Source organism: Sapajus apella, unplaced genomic scaffold (genome assembly GCF_009761245.1).
Source record: "Sapajus apella isolate SASKATOON/1434 unplaced genomic scaffold, GSC_monkey_1.0 scaffold56, whole genome shotgun sequence".
NCBI lineage: Eukaryota > Metazoa > Chordata > Mammalia > Primates > Cebidae > Sapajus > Sapajus apella.
The window spans coordinates 6,535,718-6,553,805 of record NW_022436996.1 but is presented as its reverse complement, the minus strand read 5'-3'; the positions used below and the strand labels follow the sequence as shown (position 1 = coordinate 6,553,805).

General features: G+C 39.0%; 1 protein-coding gene across 19 annotated transcripts in view; it reads right to left on the bottom strand.

The window, feature by feature from the left end:
- Window positions 1–18,088, bottom strand: part of KMT2C (lysine methyltransferase 2C) — a 273,989-nt gene that overhangs the window by 195,253 nt on the left and 60,648 nt on the right. For 16 of the 19 annotated variants that reach the window (XM_032244945.1, XM_032244946.1, XM_032244935.1 and 13 more), the window contains exon 3: window positions 9,325–9,466. In XM_032244945.1, the coding sequence (XP_032100836.1) occupies window positions 9,325–9,466 (142 nt within the window). The remainder of the gene's footprint in view (window positions 1–9,324; window positions 9,467–18,088) is intronic. The other 3 variants (XM_032244947.1, XM_032244936.1, XM_032244952.1) reach the window with 1 other exon arrangement.

Below are 18,088 nucleotides of genomic sequence, written 5' to 3'. Positions count from 1 at the left end.
TCGCTTTAACCTGGAAGGCGGAGGTTGCAATGAGCTGAGATCGTACCACTGGACTATAGCCTGGGAAACAGAGTGAGACTCCATCTCAACAAAAAAAAAAAAAGTAAGTAGATACTGAACATCTTTATTGTTATTTATCTGAGTGTAATAAATTAGTTTGAGATACTATATTCAGTTCTATCTACAACCAATGATTTACATTCTTTTCAAGTATATTAAAATATTCCAAGAGTAGATTACATAGTAGGCCATAAAAGAGTACGTAATATATTGCAAGTGACCAGTATCATACAGGCCATATTCTCTGACAACAATGCAGTAAAACTAAAAATGTATAATAAGTGGATAACTTAAAATTTTCCGGCCAGGTGCAGTGGCTCACGCCTGTAATCCCAACACTTTGGGAGGCCAAGGAGGGCGGATCACACGGTCAGGAGTTTGGGACCAGCCTGGCCAGCATGGTGAAACCCATCTCTACTAAAAACACAAAAATTGGCCAGGTGTGGTGGCGCGCGCCTGTAGTCCCAGCTACTTGGGAGGCTGAGGCAGGAGAATCACTTGAACAGGAGGCGGCAGTTGCAGTGAGCTGAGATCTCGCCGTTGCACTCCAGCCTTAGCAACAGAGCGAGACTCCTTTTCAAGGAAAAAAAATTTCCAAATATTAGGAAACTAGAAAAGATACTGCTTAAGAATCTTTCGCTTAAAATGGAAATCCCAATATCTGGTATGAAATTGTAATGAAAATACTGAATATAAAAATTTGTAGCCCAGGAGCGGTGGTTCACGCTGGTAATTCCAGCACTTTGGGAGGCAGAGTCCACCAATCACCCAAAGTCAGGAGTTCAAGATCAAACTGGCCAACATGGTGAAATCCAATCGCTACTAAAAATAAAAACTAGCCAGGTGTGGTGGCACATACCTGTAATCCTAGCTACTCAGGAGACTGAGGCAGGAAAATCGCTTGAACGTGGGAGGTGGAGGCTACAATGAGCTGAGATCATGCCAGTGCACTCCAGCTTGGGCAACAGAGCAAGACTCAGTCTCAAAAAAAAAAAAAAAAAGATTAAATAGAAATGAGCTAGGCTTTCAACTAAAGAAGATGGGGGCCAGGCACTATGGGTCACAGCTGTAGTCTCAGCACTTTAGGAGGTCGAGGAAGGAGAATCACTTGCACCCAGGAGTTCCAGGCCAGTCTGAGCAACACAGTAAGACCTTGTCTCTATTTAAAAAATAATTTTTTTTATTGATTTGCAGTAGCTTTGAAAAAAAATAGCAATAATTTTTTAAAACAAAGAAGTTGGGGACAAAGTAAACAAGGATACTGATAGAAAACTACAAGGAAAACAACAGAAATCAGAGAAACAGACAACTAATAACAACAGAAAACCTAATTCTTTTAAAGCAAAAATCTCTGTTGGAAAAAAACAGGCAAAATTCAAACAAAATACAGAATGAAGAGGAGAAATAACTACATATGCAACAAATTTTAAAAAATAATAAATGCTCGACTGGGCACAGTGGCTCACACCTGTAATCCCAGCACTTTGGGAGGTCAAGCTGGGCGGATCATGAGTTCAGAAGTTCCAGACCAGCCTGACTAACATGGTGAAACCCCGTCTCTACTAAAAATACAAAAATTAGCCAGGCATGGTGGCATGTGCATGTAATCCCAGCTACTTGAGAGGATGAGGCAGGAGAATCGCTTGAACCCAGGAGCAGAGGTTGCAGTGAGCTGAGACTGCACCACTGCACTCCAACCTGGGCGACAAAGCAAGACCCCGTTTCAAAACATAGTAATAATAATATAAATAAATAAATGCTCATTCTCACCACTTCTTTTCAATGTATTACTGGAAGTCCTAGGCAGAGCAATATAGTCAAGAGAAAGATGGTCAGGCATGGTGGCTGATGCCTGTAATCCAAGCACCTTGGAAGGCCGAGGCAGGTAGATCACAAGGTCAGGCGTTTGAGACCAGCCTGGCCAACATGATGAAACCCCATCTCTACTAAAAATATAAAAATTAGCTGGGTGTGGGGGCACACGCCTGTAACCCCCAGCTACTGAGGAGGCTGAGGCAGGATAATTGCTTGAACCTGGGAGGTAGAGGTTGCAGTGAGCCAAGACCACATCACTGCACTTCACTCTGGACAACAGTGTAAGACTCCATCTTAAAAAAAAAAAAAAAAAAAAACAAGAACAACAACAACAACAAAAAAAAACAGATATCTGGACAGGTGCAGTGGTTCACACTTGTAATCCCAGCACTTGGGAGGCTGAGGAAAACAGATTGTTTGAGCCCAGGAATTCGACTAGCCTGGGTAACATGATGAAATCCCGTCTCTACTGAAAATACAAAAATAAGCCAGGGGTGGTAGCAAGCACCTGTTGTCCCAGGTAATCAGGGGGCTGGGGTGGGTGGATGTCTTGAGCCCAGGGGCAGAGGTTGCAGCGAGTCAAGATCACACCATTGCACTCCAGCCTGTGCTACAGACACTCTGGCTCAAAAAACAGTAACAACAAGACACATGGACCAATGAAACAGGAAGGAACTCACACAATTACACTCAGTTGATTTATAACAAAGATGCCAAAAAATCACAATGGGTAAAGAACTGTCTCTTCAATAAATGGCGATGAAAAGACTATATATCCACATACATAAGAATAAAATCACACCCTTGTCTCACATAGCACACAAAAATCAATTCAATATAGATTAAAGTCTTATGTTTAAGATGTCAAACTATAAAACTACTAGAAAAAAACACAGGGAGAAAGTTCCATGTAGGCAGTAACTTTTTGGATATGACCCTGAAAGCACAGGCAACAAAAGCAGTAATAGACAAATGGGGTAGCTAAACTACAAAGCTCTGTACAGCAAAGGAAACAATTAACAAAGTAAAGAGACAACCCACAGAATGGGAGAAAACATTTATGGAACCCGACTCAATAGCAAGAAAACAACCTGATTAAAAACTGGGAAAAGGACCTGAACAGACATTTCTCAAAAGAACACATACAAATGGCCAACAGGTACATGGGAAAATGCTCAGCATCACCAATCATTAGGGAAATGCAAATTGAAACCATAATCATACATTACCTAACACCTGTTCAAATGGCTATTATCAAAAATGTGAAAGATAAGTATTGCCAAGGATACAGAAAAACTGGAAGTTCTGTACATTGCTGGCAGGTGTCAATTCGCCATTATGCAAAGCAGTAAAGAGGTTTCTCAAAAAACTATAAATGGAATTATCATATAATCCAGTAATCACACTTCTGGGTATATATCCAAATGAACTGAAATCAATGTCAAAAGGGTATCTGCATGCCCATGCATACTGCAGGCAGCATTACTCACGACAGCCAGATATGGAATCAACCTAAGTATTCATCAATAGATGAATGGATAAGGTAAATATGGTGTATATATAAACAATGGAATACTATTCAGCCTTGAAAAGCAGGAAGGTGGGGAGTGGTGGCTCATGCCTATAATCCCCTTACTTCAGGAGGTCAAGGCTAGAAGGCTGCTTGAGCCCAGATATTCAAAACCAGCCCGGACAACATAATAAGACTATGTAGTCATCTCTTCAAAAAATTTAAAAAATTAGCCCGGTGTGATGAGCACACACCTGTAGTACCAGTTACTTGGAGGCTATTGTGGGAGGATTGCTTGGGCCCAGGAAGTTGAGACTGCAGGGAGTTGTGATCACAGCACTGTACTGCAGCCTGGACAAGTGTGACACCCTGTCCAAAATGGAAAAAAAAAAAAAAGAGAGAGATGGGGGGGGGGAGAAGGGGGGAAAGGGGGGAGGAAGGGGGGAGGGGGGGGGGGGAGAGAGGGACGGGGGGGGGGAGAGGGGAGAAGGGGAGAAGGGAGAAGAAAGAAGGAAGAAGGAAGAAGGAAGAGGGGAGAGGGAGAGGGGAGAGGGGAGAGGAAAGAGCGAGAGAAGGGGACAGCAGGAGAAGGGGTGAGAGGAGAGCAGGAGGGCGAGAGAGGAGAGCAGGGAGGGGAGAGGGGACAGCGAGAGTGGGAGGGGAGAGGGAGGAGGGGGGAGGGGACGGGGGACAGGGGAATGGGAGAGTGGGAGGGAGGGAGGGACCTGTCTTTTACAACAACTCAGATGAATCTAGAGGATATTATCGTAAGTGAAATAAGCCAGGTACAGAAAGACAAATATTGCATGATCTCACTTATATGTAGAACCTAAAAAAGCTGAACTAATAGAAGCAGTGGTAGAGTAATAGTAAACAGACACTCAGAGAAAGTAAAGCCAGAAGAAATAAGTTGTTAGTCAAAGGACAAGAAGGTTGAGATAGGAGGAATAGGTTTTGAGATATACTGCATAGCAGGGTGACTTGTATTTTAAAATAACTATTAGTTTGGTGCAAAAGTGACTGCAGTTCTGCCATTAAAAGTAATGGCAAAAACTGCAATCACTTTTGCACCAACCTAAGAGTCAATTTCAAATGCCTCACCATAACAAATGAGAGGTAATCAAGGTAATGGATATGTTATTTGACTTGATTCAATCGTTCCACTTTGCATTCATGAATTGAAACATCATACTGTACTCATAAATGTACAACTAGGATTTGCCAATAATATTTTTAAAATAATAAATGTATCATTAATCATTTTAGATAAAATTTGTTAAGTTCTGAGAAAAATGTAATATGAGAAAATTGGTACAAGATGAAACAGCTAAACAGAAAAAATATGGAAGTCAGGAGCAAATTTATAGAATACATATTCAAAGAAAAAATTTTTTTGAATTGAACTGATAGTGACTTCACTTTCTAAAAGAAACCCCACAGACCCAAGTAATTTTACATTTACTTCAAACTTTCATGGAATCAATTCCTATCTTAAACTAGTAGTTCCAGAAAATGTAAGAAAACTGAAAGATGCCTCACCCACATAAGACTGGTGTAATTTTGTCTCCAAAACTAGGACATTACAGTAAAAATTACAAAAATTCACAATTATGAATATAAACAAAATATTAGCTAACTAAAATCCAATAGCATGTTTAAAAATATGTCATAATCAAGTAATGTTTATTTCAAGTAATCAAGTAATGCTTATTGCCCTCTACAGAAGTGGCCTTTTCCTATTGAATTGTTTTGTTTCATTTTTAAATACATATGGACATAAGTTCTTTGTCAGTTATATGCTTTAGAAATATTTTTCCCTTTTCTGTCATTTATCATTTTACTCTCATTTTGGTATTTTTTATGCAAAGTTTTAAATTTTAAATATAAATATCCCCCCCCCCTTTTTTTTTTTTTTTTTTTTTTTTTGAAGACAAAGTTTCGCTCTTGTTGTCCAGGCTGGAGTGCAATGGCGTGATCTTGGCTCACCGCAACCCCCGCCTCCCAGATTCAAACGATTCTCCTGCCTCAGCCTCCCGAGTAGCTGGGATTACAGACATGCGCCACCACGTCCAGCTAATTTTGTGTTTTTAGTAGAGATGGGGTTTCTCCATGTTGGTCAGACTAGTCTCAAACTCCCGACCTCAGGTGATCTGTCTGCCTTGGCCTCCCCAAAGTGCCAGGATTACAGGCATTTTTTTTGTTTTGTTCTGAGATGCAGTTTCTCTTCTATTTTTTGTAGAGATGGGGTTTTGTCATGTTCAAGACAGGCTGGTCTCGAACTCCTGTGCTCAAGCAATCCTCCTGCCTCATCCTCCTAAAGTGTTAGGATTACAGGCGTGAGCCACTGTGCCTGGCCAATCAACCCTTTTCTACAATTAGTGCTTTCCATTTGTTTTCTAAAAGTCTTTCCTTACCCCCAAAGCAATAAAGAAATCCCTCTACATTAATTTCTTTTATTAACTTGCTTCTCACATGCAAGTCTATAAATTAACCGGAGTTGAGGTGAATAAATCAGGTCTACCTTTTTTTTTTTTTTTAAGTATATCTAATTGTTCCAGCACAATTGTTGAAAGAGACATCCTTAAATTTGTGATGACCCTTTGTTATACATAACCTGTCCACATTACTCATGTATCTGTATCTGGTTCCCTATTCTGTTCCACTGGTCTATCTATTTCTGTGGGTAATACAGCACTGACTTAATTTATTACCATGTTATGAAAAGTCTGAGTATCAAATAAAGCAATCCTTCCCTCTTCTTCATGGGCCCTTTGGCTTATCCTGTCTTTTGCATATTCATATAAATGTATAAAATCAGCTTGTGAAATTTACTGTAGAAATGTTTATTAGAATTTTCTTGAACCTGTAGATCAATTGGGAAAGAATATCTTTAAAATACTGAATCCCCTAAAATGTGAATATATTTCTATTATGTCTTTGTTACTTAATATCTTTCCAAAAAGTTTAATTTTCTCCATAAAAGTTCTACATTTTTGCACATAATTCTAGTCACGTGACATTACTTTATATTATTGGAAAATAATATTCTAAAAAATACCGGCCAGCATAGTGGCTCATGCCTGTAATCCCAGCACTTTGGGAGGCCGAGGTGGGTGGATCATGAGATCCGGCTCCCTGCAACCCCTGACTCCCCGGTTCAAGTGATTCTTCTGCCTCAGCCTCCCAATTAGCTGGGATTACAGGCACGCACCACTATGTCCAGCTAATTTTTTTTTTTTTAAAGAGACGGGGTTTCATCATGTTGGCCAAGATGGTCGAGACCAGAATACTCTCAGATGGCTCTCAGAAACTTGCTCTAAACTAGCAAATACTCTGCATTCTGTACCTCTCAATTCCACATATGCATTACCATTTCTAATTTCTATAGAAAACACAGTAAAAAGTGAAGTTTATGGTAGTATCGATCAAACTACAAAAATTTAAGCAAAACTTTAAAGTCTTCTCAATCAACTAGACTTCATTATTCATTAAAAAATATATATATACACATACACAGCACCTAATCTCTGTCAGGGACTATTTGGTGCAGGAGACAGTGCAGTGAACAAAACCGGCAAAGTGCCTGCATTCAGAGTTCACATGACAGTCAAATAAACTGTTAGAAAATAATAAATGCCCCAAAGAAAAATAAAGCAGGTTGCTATGTAAAATATGGTGGGAGCTGCTGCTTTCTTTTCCATCCTACTCCTTTATTTTGAAAATGTTCAAGCCTCCCAAAAAATACTGGAGGAGGAGGAGAGGACTACAGTATAACAAACACCAGTGTATCCTTTACCTTAATTCACACTGTATGTTCTTTTACCTAAGCTTACTGAGACTAAGCTACATGTGACCCTTCAGAGGAGACTAGTATTATCATTAAGGTGGCCTCTCCGGGAAGAAGTCAGGAGACCAGCAGAGCAGGCACCAAAGTTCTCAGACAGAAGCCACATCAGCACATGTAAGAGAGTAAGACCAGTGTGGTGAGAGCACAATGAGTGACAAACAACATGAGAGAGGCAGTCAGGACCACATCACACCTTGTAGACATGGTAAGTACTTAAAATTATGACTATAATTTAAGTATTTAATTTAAATATAATCATCATGAAAGAGAGTGGAAACCTGATTATCATTATTACAATAATTTTTGCAACTGTACTATAAACAAATTGGACTAGGGAAGGGTAAAGAGAAGCAGAAAGACTAGTTAAAAGGCTACTACAACTTCCAAAGGATAACAGTGACTTCAACCAAAATGGTAGGCAAGTAACACGTAGTTTTGGTTATCAGGTTGAGCTGTAAGGTATGAGAAAAGACAGAAATCAAGGATTAACTCCAAAGTTTCTGGACTAAACAACTGAGTGGGATGCTGGCATTACTTATTGAAATGAGGAAATCTTGGGAAGACGCAAATTCTGGGCAGAGGTAGAGGCAGAATCAAGTGTGGTACTGGACATGGTAAGGGTGAAGTGCCTAGTATACTTCCAAGTATACTAGGAGATGTCAAGCAGACAGCTGGATATAAAAGTCTGGAGTTCAGTTACAGGAGAACAATGGAAGTGAAAGGTGTGACTCTTAAAGACACAAACAGAGGTTACAGCTATCAGAATGAATGAGTTTTCTTTCCCAGGTAATGAACAGAGACAAAAAGGTAGACAAGGTATCTGAAGACTTATCCTTAAGGATTCCAAAATTATAATATGTAGAGTCTCCATAGCAGCTTGTAAAACACAAAATGAGGAGTGATGTCCCAAAAGTAAAAGAAAGAAAATGCTTCAAAAAGATGAGAGAAGCCAGGTGCAATGGTTCATGCTTGTAATTCCACAAACTAGGGAGGATGAGGCAGGAGGACTGCTTGAACCCAGGAGTTTCAGACCATCCTGGATAACATAAAGAGACCCAATTTCTACAAAAAACTCAAAAAATAGCCAAGTATAGTGGCACACATCTGTAGTACCAGCTACTTAGGAGGCTGAGATGGGAGGATCACCTAAGCCTTGGAAGTTGAGGCTGCAGTGAGCTGTGATCACACCACTGCACTTCAGTCTGGTTTAACAGAGTAAGACCCTGCCTCAAAAAATAAATAAAGGAAGGGAAGAAAAGGGAAGAGGGAAAGGTGGAGGGAAACAAAGTGAGGAAGAAGGGAGGAGGGACGGAGGGAAAGGAGAGAAAAGGGATGGAGCGGAAGGAGGAAGGGAGGAAGGAATGAAGGAAAGGAGGAAGAAAAGGAAGGGAGGGAGGGAAGACAGGAAAGGAGAGAGGGAGAAGACAGTACTCAACTGATAGATAATTTCATTATTTTATTCATGTCTTTCAAATAAGGTCTAAAAACTCTTAAAATTTCAAAGCTGAATTATACAATAATAGGTTACAGGCCCAGTGTAGTGGCTCATGCCTGTAATCCCAGCACTTTGGGAGGTCAAGGTGGGAGAGTCACTTGAGCCCAAGTTCGAGACCAGCCTGAGCAATACAGTAGAGTTTCTACTTTTAAAAAAAGGGAGTTGGGGGGTGGAGGGAGAAAAAAGAAAAAAAAAGATAGGTTATAATGTCCTGTGTTTCTTTTATTAATGAATAGGGAGAAGGTAAGGAACAAAAGTATAAACTTAAGTTTATAGGTAAGTATCAAAAATTATTCCTCATGCTAAATGCTCACATTTATATCTTCTGCCAGGAACAGCACATTGATAATATTCTGTTCTGGCCTGAGACAAGTAGAGTAAAGCCCTAGTGTACTGCCCTGTTCTACAATTGCCTAAGCCCACGGAAGTACTCATCCCAATTACACACAGAGGTATCAGCTTCCAATTTAGCTACTAAATCATTAAATTCCACCCAGATTTTCATCCTAAACTCATATTCCATGAATTTTCTCTACAGTCAATTCACTGCTTTTTTCCTCTCACTAATATCCAATCCAGCTGCATTCATTCTCTAACCTGATTTTGGCTTCTACACCAACAGAGACCAGGAAGTTTGCAGATTCCTCAGACACAGATCGCTGAAGAGTTGGAATTAGCTGTTTGCTGTTATCCACTTCTGCTTCAGCATCCTCTTCTGCAGATTGTTCTTTGATTTCTGCTTAACAGTAAACAAGAGAATACAAAGAGTCATTTTTGTATTTATATTAATCACTGGTGAATTCATCCATAAAGCACAAGTCATAATGTAAACAGAAACAACAAATGACAATACTTGACTAATATAAGTTTATGCACATAATTAGTGCTATTGTGCATCTTTAATCTCTGCTGCAAAATTATCAAAATAATGTGAAGCATGGTATACTTTTCCTTGTGTCCAAATTATAGCTGACTCTGAGAAGTTTCATCCTAGTAATAACTGTTAAGAATCTTAGCCAGGCATGGTGGCTCATGCCTGTAAACCCAGCATTTTGAGAGGCCAAGGCGGGCAAATCCCTTGAGCTCAGGAGTTTGAGACCAGCCTGGGCAACATGGTGAAATCTCGTCTTAACAAAAAATATAAAAATTAGCCAGGCATGGTGGGAGCGCCTATAGTCTCAGCTACTAGGGAGGCTGAGAAGGAAGGATATGCCTTGAGCCCGGGAGGCGGAAGCTGCAATGAGCTGGGATCTTGCCACTGCACTCAGGCCGAGGTGACAAGCCCAGACCCTGTCTCAAAAAAAAAAAAAAAAAAAAATCTTATTTTTGGCCAGGTGTGGTAGCTCACACATGTAATCCCAGCATCTTGGGAGGCTGAGGCAGGTGTATTGCCAGTAGTTCAAGACAGCCTGGGCAACATGGCGACACCCCATCTCTACAAAAACACTACCCAAGCATTGTGGCACACATGTAGTCAAAGGTATTCAGGAGGCTGAGGTGGGAGAATCAATCAGTTCCCTGCAGTTGAGGCTACAGTGAGCTGTGATCATACCACTGCACTCCAGCCTGGGTGACACATCCAGATATTACCTCAACAACAACAACAACAAAGAATTTTTTTTCTCTTTTTGATGGCGTCTCGCTCTATCACCCAGGCTGGAATGCAATGGCACGATCTCAACTCACTGCAACCTCCAACTCCCAGGTTCAAGCAGTTCTACTGCCTCAGCCTCCCGAGCAGCTAGGATTACAGGAACCTGCCAACTTGCTCAGATAATTTTTCCATTTTTAGTGGAGACTGGGTTTCACCACATTGGCCAGGCTGGTCTCAAACTCCTGAGCTCAAGGGATTTGCCCGCCTTGGCCTCTCAAAATGCTGGGAATAAAGGCATGAGCCACTGCATCCAGTCAAAAAAAGAATCTTTATTTTAGGATTATAGGAATTGGTCTACAGAACAAATGTATTTCAAAGTGACTCATTAAAAATTGTTTTACACTTTATAAAATTATTATTAATTTATAATACTATGTATCCTAATTATTAGCCTTTCTAAAAGCTAAATATTTGAAAAGGACAAATCTTTACTCTATTGCCTTTATCCATTCACCTTGATTCCAACTCCAAATACCTTATACGTACTTTCTCAGGAGGCAATCTAACAGCTGGGAGGATTTCCACACACCACTACCCCTAACATCATTCTTCTCGTTTAATGAAAATTGTATGTCCACTCTGAAGGTCATGCTCTATTACTAGAATGAAGGGACATTACACCTCCCTACCAGTGATCGTGATGCAATTCCATGCTCTCGGCTGGCTCCTTCTTTTCCAATTTGAAATTTATTTAGACCTTTCTGCATCACTAACCACAAACGAAAAAATCTTAAAGTCCTTTCAAGTTCCTCTTCTCTGTCTTCCCTCTTACCACCAAATTCATGAGATGGCACATTAAAGTGGCTGAACTCTATTACCTTCCCCTTCAACTAACCCTTTCTAACTGTAACCAGCCTCCTACCATAACAATTATTCTTGTCAACATTACCATTGGCAAAGGAACTAACAATCCCTGCACTACTCACAAGCTTTCTTCAAACATCCTAAAACTTCATTTCACACCAAGACTACTTCTTCCTTAGTGAAATGTTCTTCTATCTTTTATAAGCAGGGAGATATAATGGTCTAATATCTGTCTCTTCAGCTGATTTCCTTTAGACCTCTAAATATGGGTATAGCCCTCTATACATCATTTATATGCTCCTGGGGTTGGTTGGTTGTTTTTGTTTTAGAAAAAAGGACTCATTCTGTCACCCATGCTGGAGTGCAGAGGTATGATCATTCAGATTGTTGGGTTTAAGCCAGCCTCCTGCCTCAGCCTCACAAGCAGCTGGGACTACAGGTATATGCCACCACACTCTTTTTCATTTTCTGTACAGATGGGGGTCTCACTATGTTGCCCAGGCTGGTCCCAAACTCCTGCCCTAAAGTCATCCTCCTACCTTGGCCTCCCAAAGTGCCAGGAATATAGGCATGAGCCACTGCACCCAGCCTATAAGCTCCTCTTTGAAGAATGAATTTGTTATCCACATTTCAACTACCTCCTCTGGACTTAAATGATTTGTAAGTCAACATCTCTAGTGCTAGCTTCTCCCCTGCATTCCACACCATATTTTAATTATATACTAGACATATTTAGCAGCTTCAACACTAAATTTCACACAAAACTTTATCTCTTATCACTCAGATTAGCACTTCAATCTGACTTCCCTTTTTGTAAAAAAAAAAAAAAAAAAAAAAAAAAAAATCTATCTTCTAGATTCAAAGTAAATTTTAGAAAAGCATTTCAAAAAATGAACAATTTGAATAACTATTCCTGTGTAGTTAGAAAAAACTATAAATAGTTGTAAAACCTATCAAATCATAAAATTAATGATAATATGAGGCATTAAACAGATGGTTTTGGTTTTCACACTTAACATGTTTCTTTTCTTTTTTAAAAAATTGAAATAGAAAAGCTGACCTTAAGTTAAGGGCTTATGGAGTCTATCAAAAGGTGTCCTGTTTATCCCTAGAGATAAAATTAACAAGGTATCTAGAATCAAATCTATATATATGTTAAGTTTGTATTCAAAAGGAATCATAAAATGAACATTTACATTTCTATAGGACAACTGACCTCATGAACAAAATCAATGTCACAGATGAGAGAAAATGAATACAATCTGAATTCCTCCCCTCCCCCTCCCCACCAAAAAAAGGGTATTCAGATCAAGAATAGGTGAAGAACTCCAAAGTTGAACAAGGCACATAAACGTATAGAAAACAGATAAAGGGGCCAGGCATGGTGGGTCTCGCCTGTAATTGCAGCACTTTGGGAGGCCAAGGCAGGCAGATCACCTGATATCAAGGAGTTCTAGGCCAGCCCGGCCAATATGGTGAAACACCATCTCTACTAAAAATACAAAACTTAGCTGAGTGTGGTGGCAGGGGCCTGTAATCCCAGATGCTCAGGAGGCTGAGGCCGGAAAATCGCTTGAACCCGGGAGGCAGAGGTTGCAGTGAGCCAAGATCACGCCACTGCACTCCAGCCTGGGCAACAGAGCAAGACTCTGTCTCAAAAGAAAGAAAATAGACAAAGGACAAAATCCATACTCTTCATCCTCTATACTTTTCAAGTTTTAGTAGGGCACATACTGTCCAACTAGAGACTTTATTCCCCAATCCTCTTTGCAGCAAACCATGGCAAGTTCTTACCAAGAGAATATGACCAGAAGCAACTGTGCAGCTTCATCATCTAAAAGGAAGTGACCTGCTTTTTTTTTTTTTTTTTCCCTGAAGCCAGTGTCTTGTTCTGTTGCCCAGGCTGGAGTGCAGTGGCACAATCTCGACTCACTGCAACCTCCACCTCCCAGGTTCAAGCGATTCTCCTGCCTCAGCCTCCTGAGCAGCTGGAATTACAGATGCCTTCCACCACGCCCGGCTAATATTTTTTTTTTTTTTTTTTTTGTAGCTTTTAATAGAGACGGGAATTTCACCATCTTGGCCAGGCTGGTCTCAAATTCCTGACCTTGTGATCCACCTGCCTGAGACCTTCCAAAGTGTTAGGATTACAGGCGTGAGCCACTGTGCCCGGCCAGAAGTGACCTACTCTCTTAACTAAATTACAGTCCCCTTTCCTACAGACTGGAATGGACATGACAGCAACCCAGCTGCAATGCTGCCAATGAGGTGGAATGATCCAGGGGATGGCAGAGAGACAAGACAGAAGACACCTGGGTCAACAAACAATAATATGGGGCAAAAGACAACTCATCAGCCTACACTTCTCCACCCAACAAAAATACTACATGAGAGAAAGATCAATTTGTTTTATTTACGCCACTGCTATATTTTGGGATCTCTGTTACAGCAGTTTAACTCATGCCCTAATTAACCCAGAAAACTGGTATTAGGAAAGAAGAACTGCCATAACAAAAACTTAAAGTAGCTTTGGTGATCAGGTCATGAGACACTGATAATGGAGTTTGAAAATCAACCCTTTTTATGCTGTATTAAAATATTTGATACAGCTATGACCTACAATAATTTGGAATGCAGACTGTGCCTACAAAGCCTGCAGCTCTAGGGAAATCATCTGGAATGAGCCAAAGGGTATCCTGTGTTGTCTCTCTCTAGTACTTCTACAGCCAAAGACAGAAAGGAATACAATTCTGCTAGAGAGACTCTTTCTGCCTGCCTATTATATTCAAAGTACTATAAAATTATCATATATAAAAAATACTTTTATGAAAGCATTTCATTTCTACTCAGAGAAACCCAGAAAACATTTTGTGATATATCCATTTTATACCATTCTTACTACTGGGTAACAAGAATGGGAAAGAGAAAAAAATAAGTGACAAACCTAAAAAGGAGGAGTAAGAATGGTATCCCAGAAACTTACAATGAGTCAAAAGGACCAGGGTCACAAATCATTACATTACCCTGGAAACACTTTTCTTCCTGGAGCCACATTCATTTATCCCCACTCCCAAACTATGCTACCTCCAATAGAGCATGACCTGTCTGCTTCCTTTTACTATGCTGCTATCTACCATACATGACCTCTAGTCAAAAATTTCCTTCTCCCTGCAGAGTATATAACAGTCTCAGCTTTTTCCTTATTTTTGCCCCTACAAAAGAAAAGACACAGCACTTCTATTATTTTTAGGGGAGTTTTATTGCTTACAACTAAGAAAAAACAAGTAGGACAGTGTCTCTCTCCCTCTAATTAGAGCCAGGAGGAAATGGAAAAGATAAATGTTAACGTTACTGGTCGGTCGGTAGGTTTGTAGGTATACAATCTTTTGAAGTTATGTTTCCTGCATTTCAAAGAGAGAGGAGGAAAAAAAAACAAAACAGATTCAGACTATAGATTTTTTTTTTTAAAAAGAAACAGGATCAGGATCAGATCTTATCCCACAAAGAAGACAGGCTTTCAGAGTTCATCCCATTCTCTTTTCTCCTCTAGCTACTATTAATACTGTCTCTACTCATGATTCTAACTGGATTTGCTAAAGAAACAGTAGGGAGTGATGAGTTCTGGTTTTATTTTTGGTTTAGATTTTGTTGTTTTGGTCTTGTGTTCTTTAACAGATAGGGAGGAATCTATGACTGCTTCCTAGGTAGCTGTAATTCCTGTCACAAAATAGAAACAAACAATAAAAAAGGTATCCCTAAATATGTGATAGAACCTGTCTTTAACTGTCACTCTTCATTTGGTAAAATGTTAGACCTTACTATCTGTCAAAGTCAAGGCAGGACAATTTAGTGTTTATGTCTCTCTCTTCTCCTAATCCTAGTGTTCAAACAACTGACAAAGTTTGGCAGCAGAATGTGAAACGGACTGCTCTGGATAAAAATGATGTCAACCAGGGATCCAACCAGAGAGGTCATCCAGAGATGTTCCTGATGAAATGACTACATAACCCAGTGATATCTGAGGAAATACTCCTGATGCCAGTACTTAATTATCTCTAGTTTATTACTTAAAATGCACTCTTGAATACTATCCTACGCTTTGCCTAAAGAAAGAAGCTGGCCATTCAGCCAATAAAATAATCCAGGTTTGGCTTCTCCACCACTTTGCGGAGTTTTTGCCTTTCATGAGGTTCAATTAGCTCAAACTGCCTGCGAGTCAAACTGGACACTGGAGCAGATATTTAAAATATTACATTGCATTTTTTAAAATTCAGTGTGATATTTTTCCTGAATATAAAATCCCCAATATATCTTTCCCCTTACTTTGAACCTGACCTAAAATATAAGCAATGGCACTTGGTTCAAAAATGCATCCAAGTCAGAAAGGTGGGGACCACTGCAACCCTGGGATAAGGACAGGTGAGGTGATTTCATCTGCAGCCACTATCTATGACTAACATCTAACCACTAGGTGGCACATGTACAGTGCTAACTATACTGAAGAACCTAATCATTGAGCTAGCATAGTGACACAAGCCTGTAATCCCAGCCTTTGGGAGGCAGGCAGATCACTTGAGCCCAGAAGTTCAAAACCAGCCTGGGCAACATGGCAAGCCAAAAGAATTCAGCCAGCCTTGGTGGCACACACCAGGAGACCCAGCTATTTGGGAGGCTGAAGTGATCAGCCTGGGAGGCAGAGGTTGCAGTGAGATCACGCCACTGCACTCCAGCCTCTGCGACAAAGCAAGACCCTGTTTCAACAACAACAATAAAAAAGAGAACGTAATGACATGTAAGGAAATTCCTAAGAGAACCTGAAGAGTCTGTGCACTTCATTAAATAGTATCACCTATGTGCTAGATAACATCCCCAGGCATATCTCTGGGGACGCAAAGATAAATTGGAGCTAACTCCTTCCTTTAAATAATTTCATAACATACCCCCCCTTTTAAACCTTTACTTTTCTACCTCCAATGACTCTAATTTATCCTAAATAAATTGGTTCTAAGACATGAGAAAGTTTAATAGCAAAAGCTGTCTGCTATGTTAGTTAAAATCAAAGGCTTGGAATCCAATGGTTCTGAGTTTGTATTCTAGCTGCCATATGCTAGCCATGTGACCTTTGGCAAGTTATTTAACTTCATCTCAATTTTATTTTGCTCGTCATTTAAAAGATAGACAATACCACCTAGTATAAAAACTGTCTTTACGATAAAAAAAGAAAAAAAGAATGCATGAAAAGCACTTAACGTCTTAAGTATAGCGATGTGGCTGTTAGTCTGATGATCTCTATCTACATTCACACACTATATTCTATGTATTTACTTGTCCACCTCACCTACTAGATGACTTCTAACTTTTGATGCCAGGTCATGAATTATCAAATTGCATTATGAGAAGTAACCGGAATAAAGAGACCGTTTATTTAGCCCCTCCTGGCTCTGTGCTCCAGAGTTAACATATCATTATTTTAGAATGATTATTTACCAAACAAAATTTTGAGTAACAATTGCATACTATAATTGTATTCAAATGGCAGTCATTACAAAGATAGAGTCAAGATCCCTACCTTTAATGTATCTAGATGAAAGACTGAAAATAAAAACAGGACACAGTGATAGTCATGATGCTGGTAAGCACATGGTATGATGGGAGTTAAAGGGAAGAGGTGGGGAACATAGCTCAGAAGGTTTCAGAAAGGTATTAGAAGCCCAGCTAAAACTAAAAGGATAAATCAAGTGTGCCTAATAGTTCCCTCTCAAGTTTTCTCTTTTAAAAAAAGAGTAACATCTGGCATATTTTGTTCATTTAAAAGATAAGGAAACTAAAGTCTCAAAGTTAACTACAAGCTCAAGATCACAAAGCTAATAGGAAACAAAACTGTGATTCAAAATCAGATTGTGTAACCCTGAAGTCTGACATACTCTTTTTACTACTTCCACTGCCTGGCATGGCATCAAATTGCAGCACGCCACAAGTTTTATAAATAAATATTAAAGAGAAATTCTCTTTAATATTATTTTTAATTTTTTTACATTTACATTATCTTTATATTACATCAATAATATATATTATTTATATTATCTTTAGTATTATAATTATTATAAAAGACTGTTAATTATTAACAGTCTTACTAGAACCATGTTACTGCAGGATGATTTACTAAATATAAAGACGATGAGATGACAACTAAAAACACAGAGTTCTCCTTTTTAAGCACTGTTGAATAAAATTATGAAGTGGAGAGGACATTTATCTCACAGTCAAGTTCACAGAAATAAAGCATTTTGATTCTGAACAATTATAAAAGTATTTCCCTCAAAGATTAAATACTTCCTTCAAAGGACTATACGTAGTCTACAAATATACTGAACAAACTCTATTAATATTAATAGCATAATAGACTATAAGATGTTGAAAATATTTTACAGGTCAATTATGAACTCCCTTATCAATATACTACTATATTCTTTCAAAGCGCCCAATTTTTTCAATGGATTTTTAAAGATTACTTATTCAAGGTTCTAGGATTTTAGAAGAAATTACTTCTTTATTTTTAGTAACCTCTAATTTTTACTCACCTCCAAAATTTAGAATTCTAAGAAAATATTAAGTAAGCAACAAGCATAGTGGTATTAGTGGATACCTAAGTTTCTGTCACCAACAGAAATCACAGATATTTTCTAATCACATGCAGTTGTTACAGATCTCAAAATATCATTCGTCCTTATTATCACTACTTTAAAATTGTAAAAGTTATTAAACTCACTGCTAGATTTTATAATTCAAGTGTGGATTAGAAAAATGTTACAAAATTACAAATTTGGCTTAATTTTATTTCAGTACAATTGTTTTATCTTTGTAATCCTATTTTGATTTCTTTTTATTTTATTCATTTAAAAA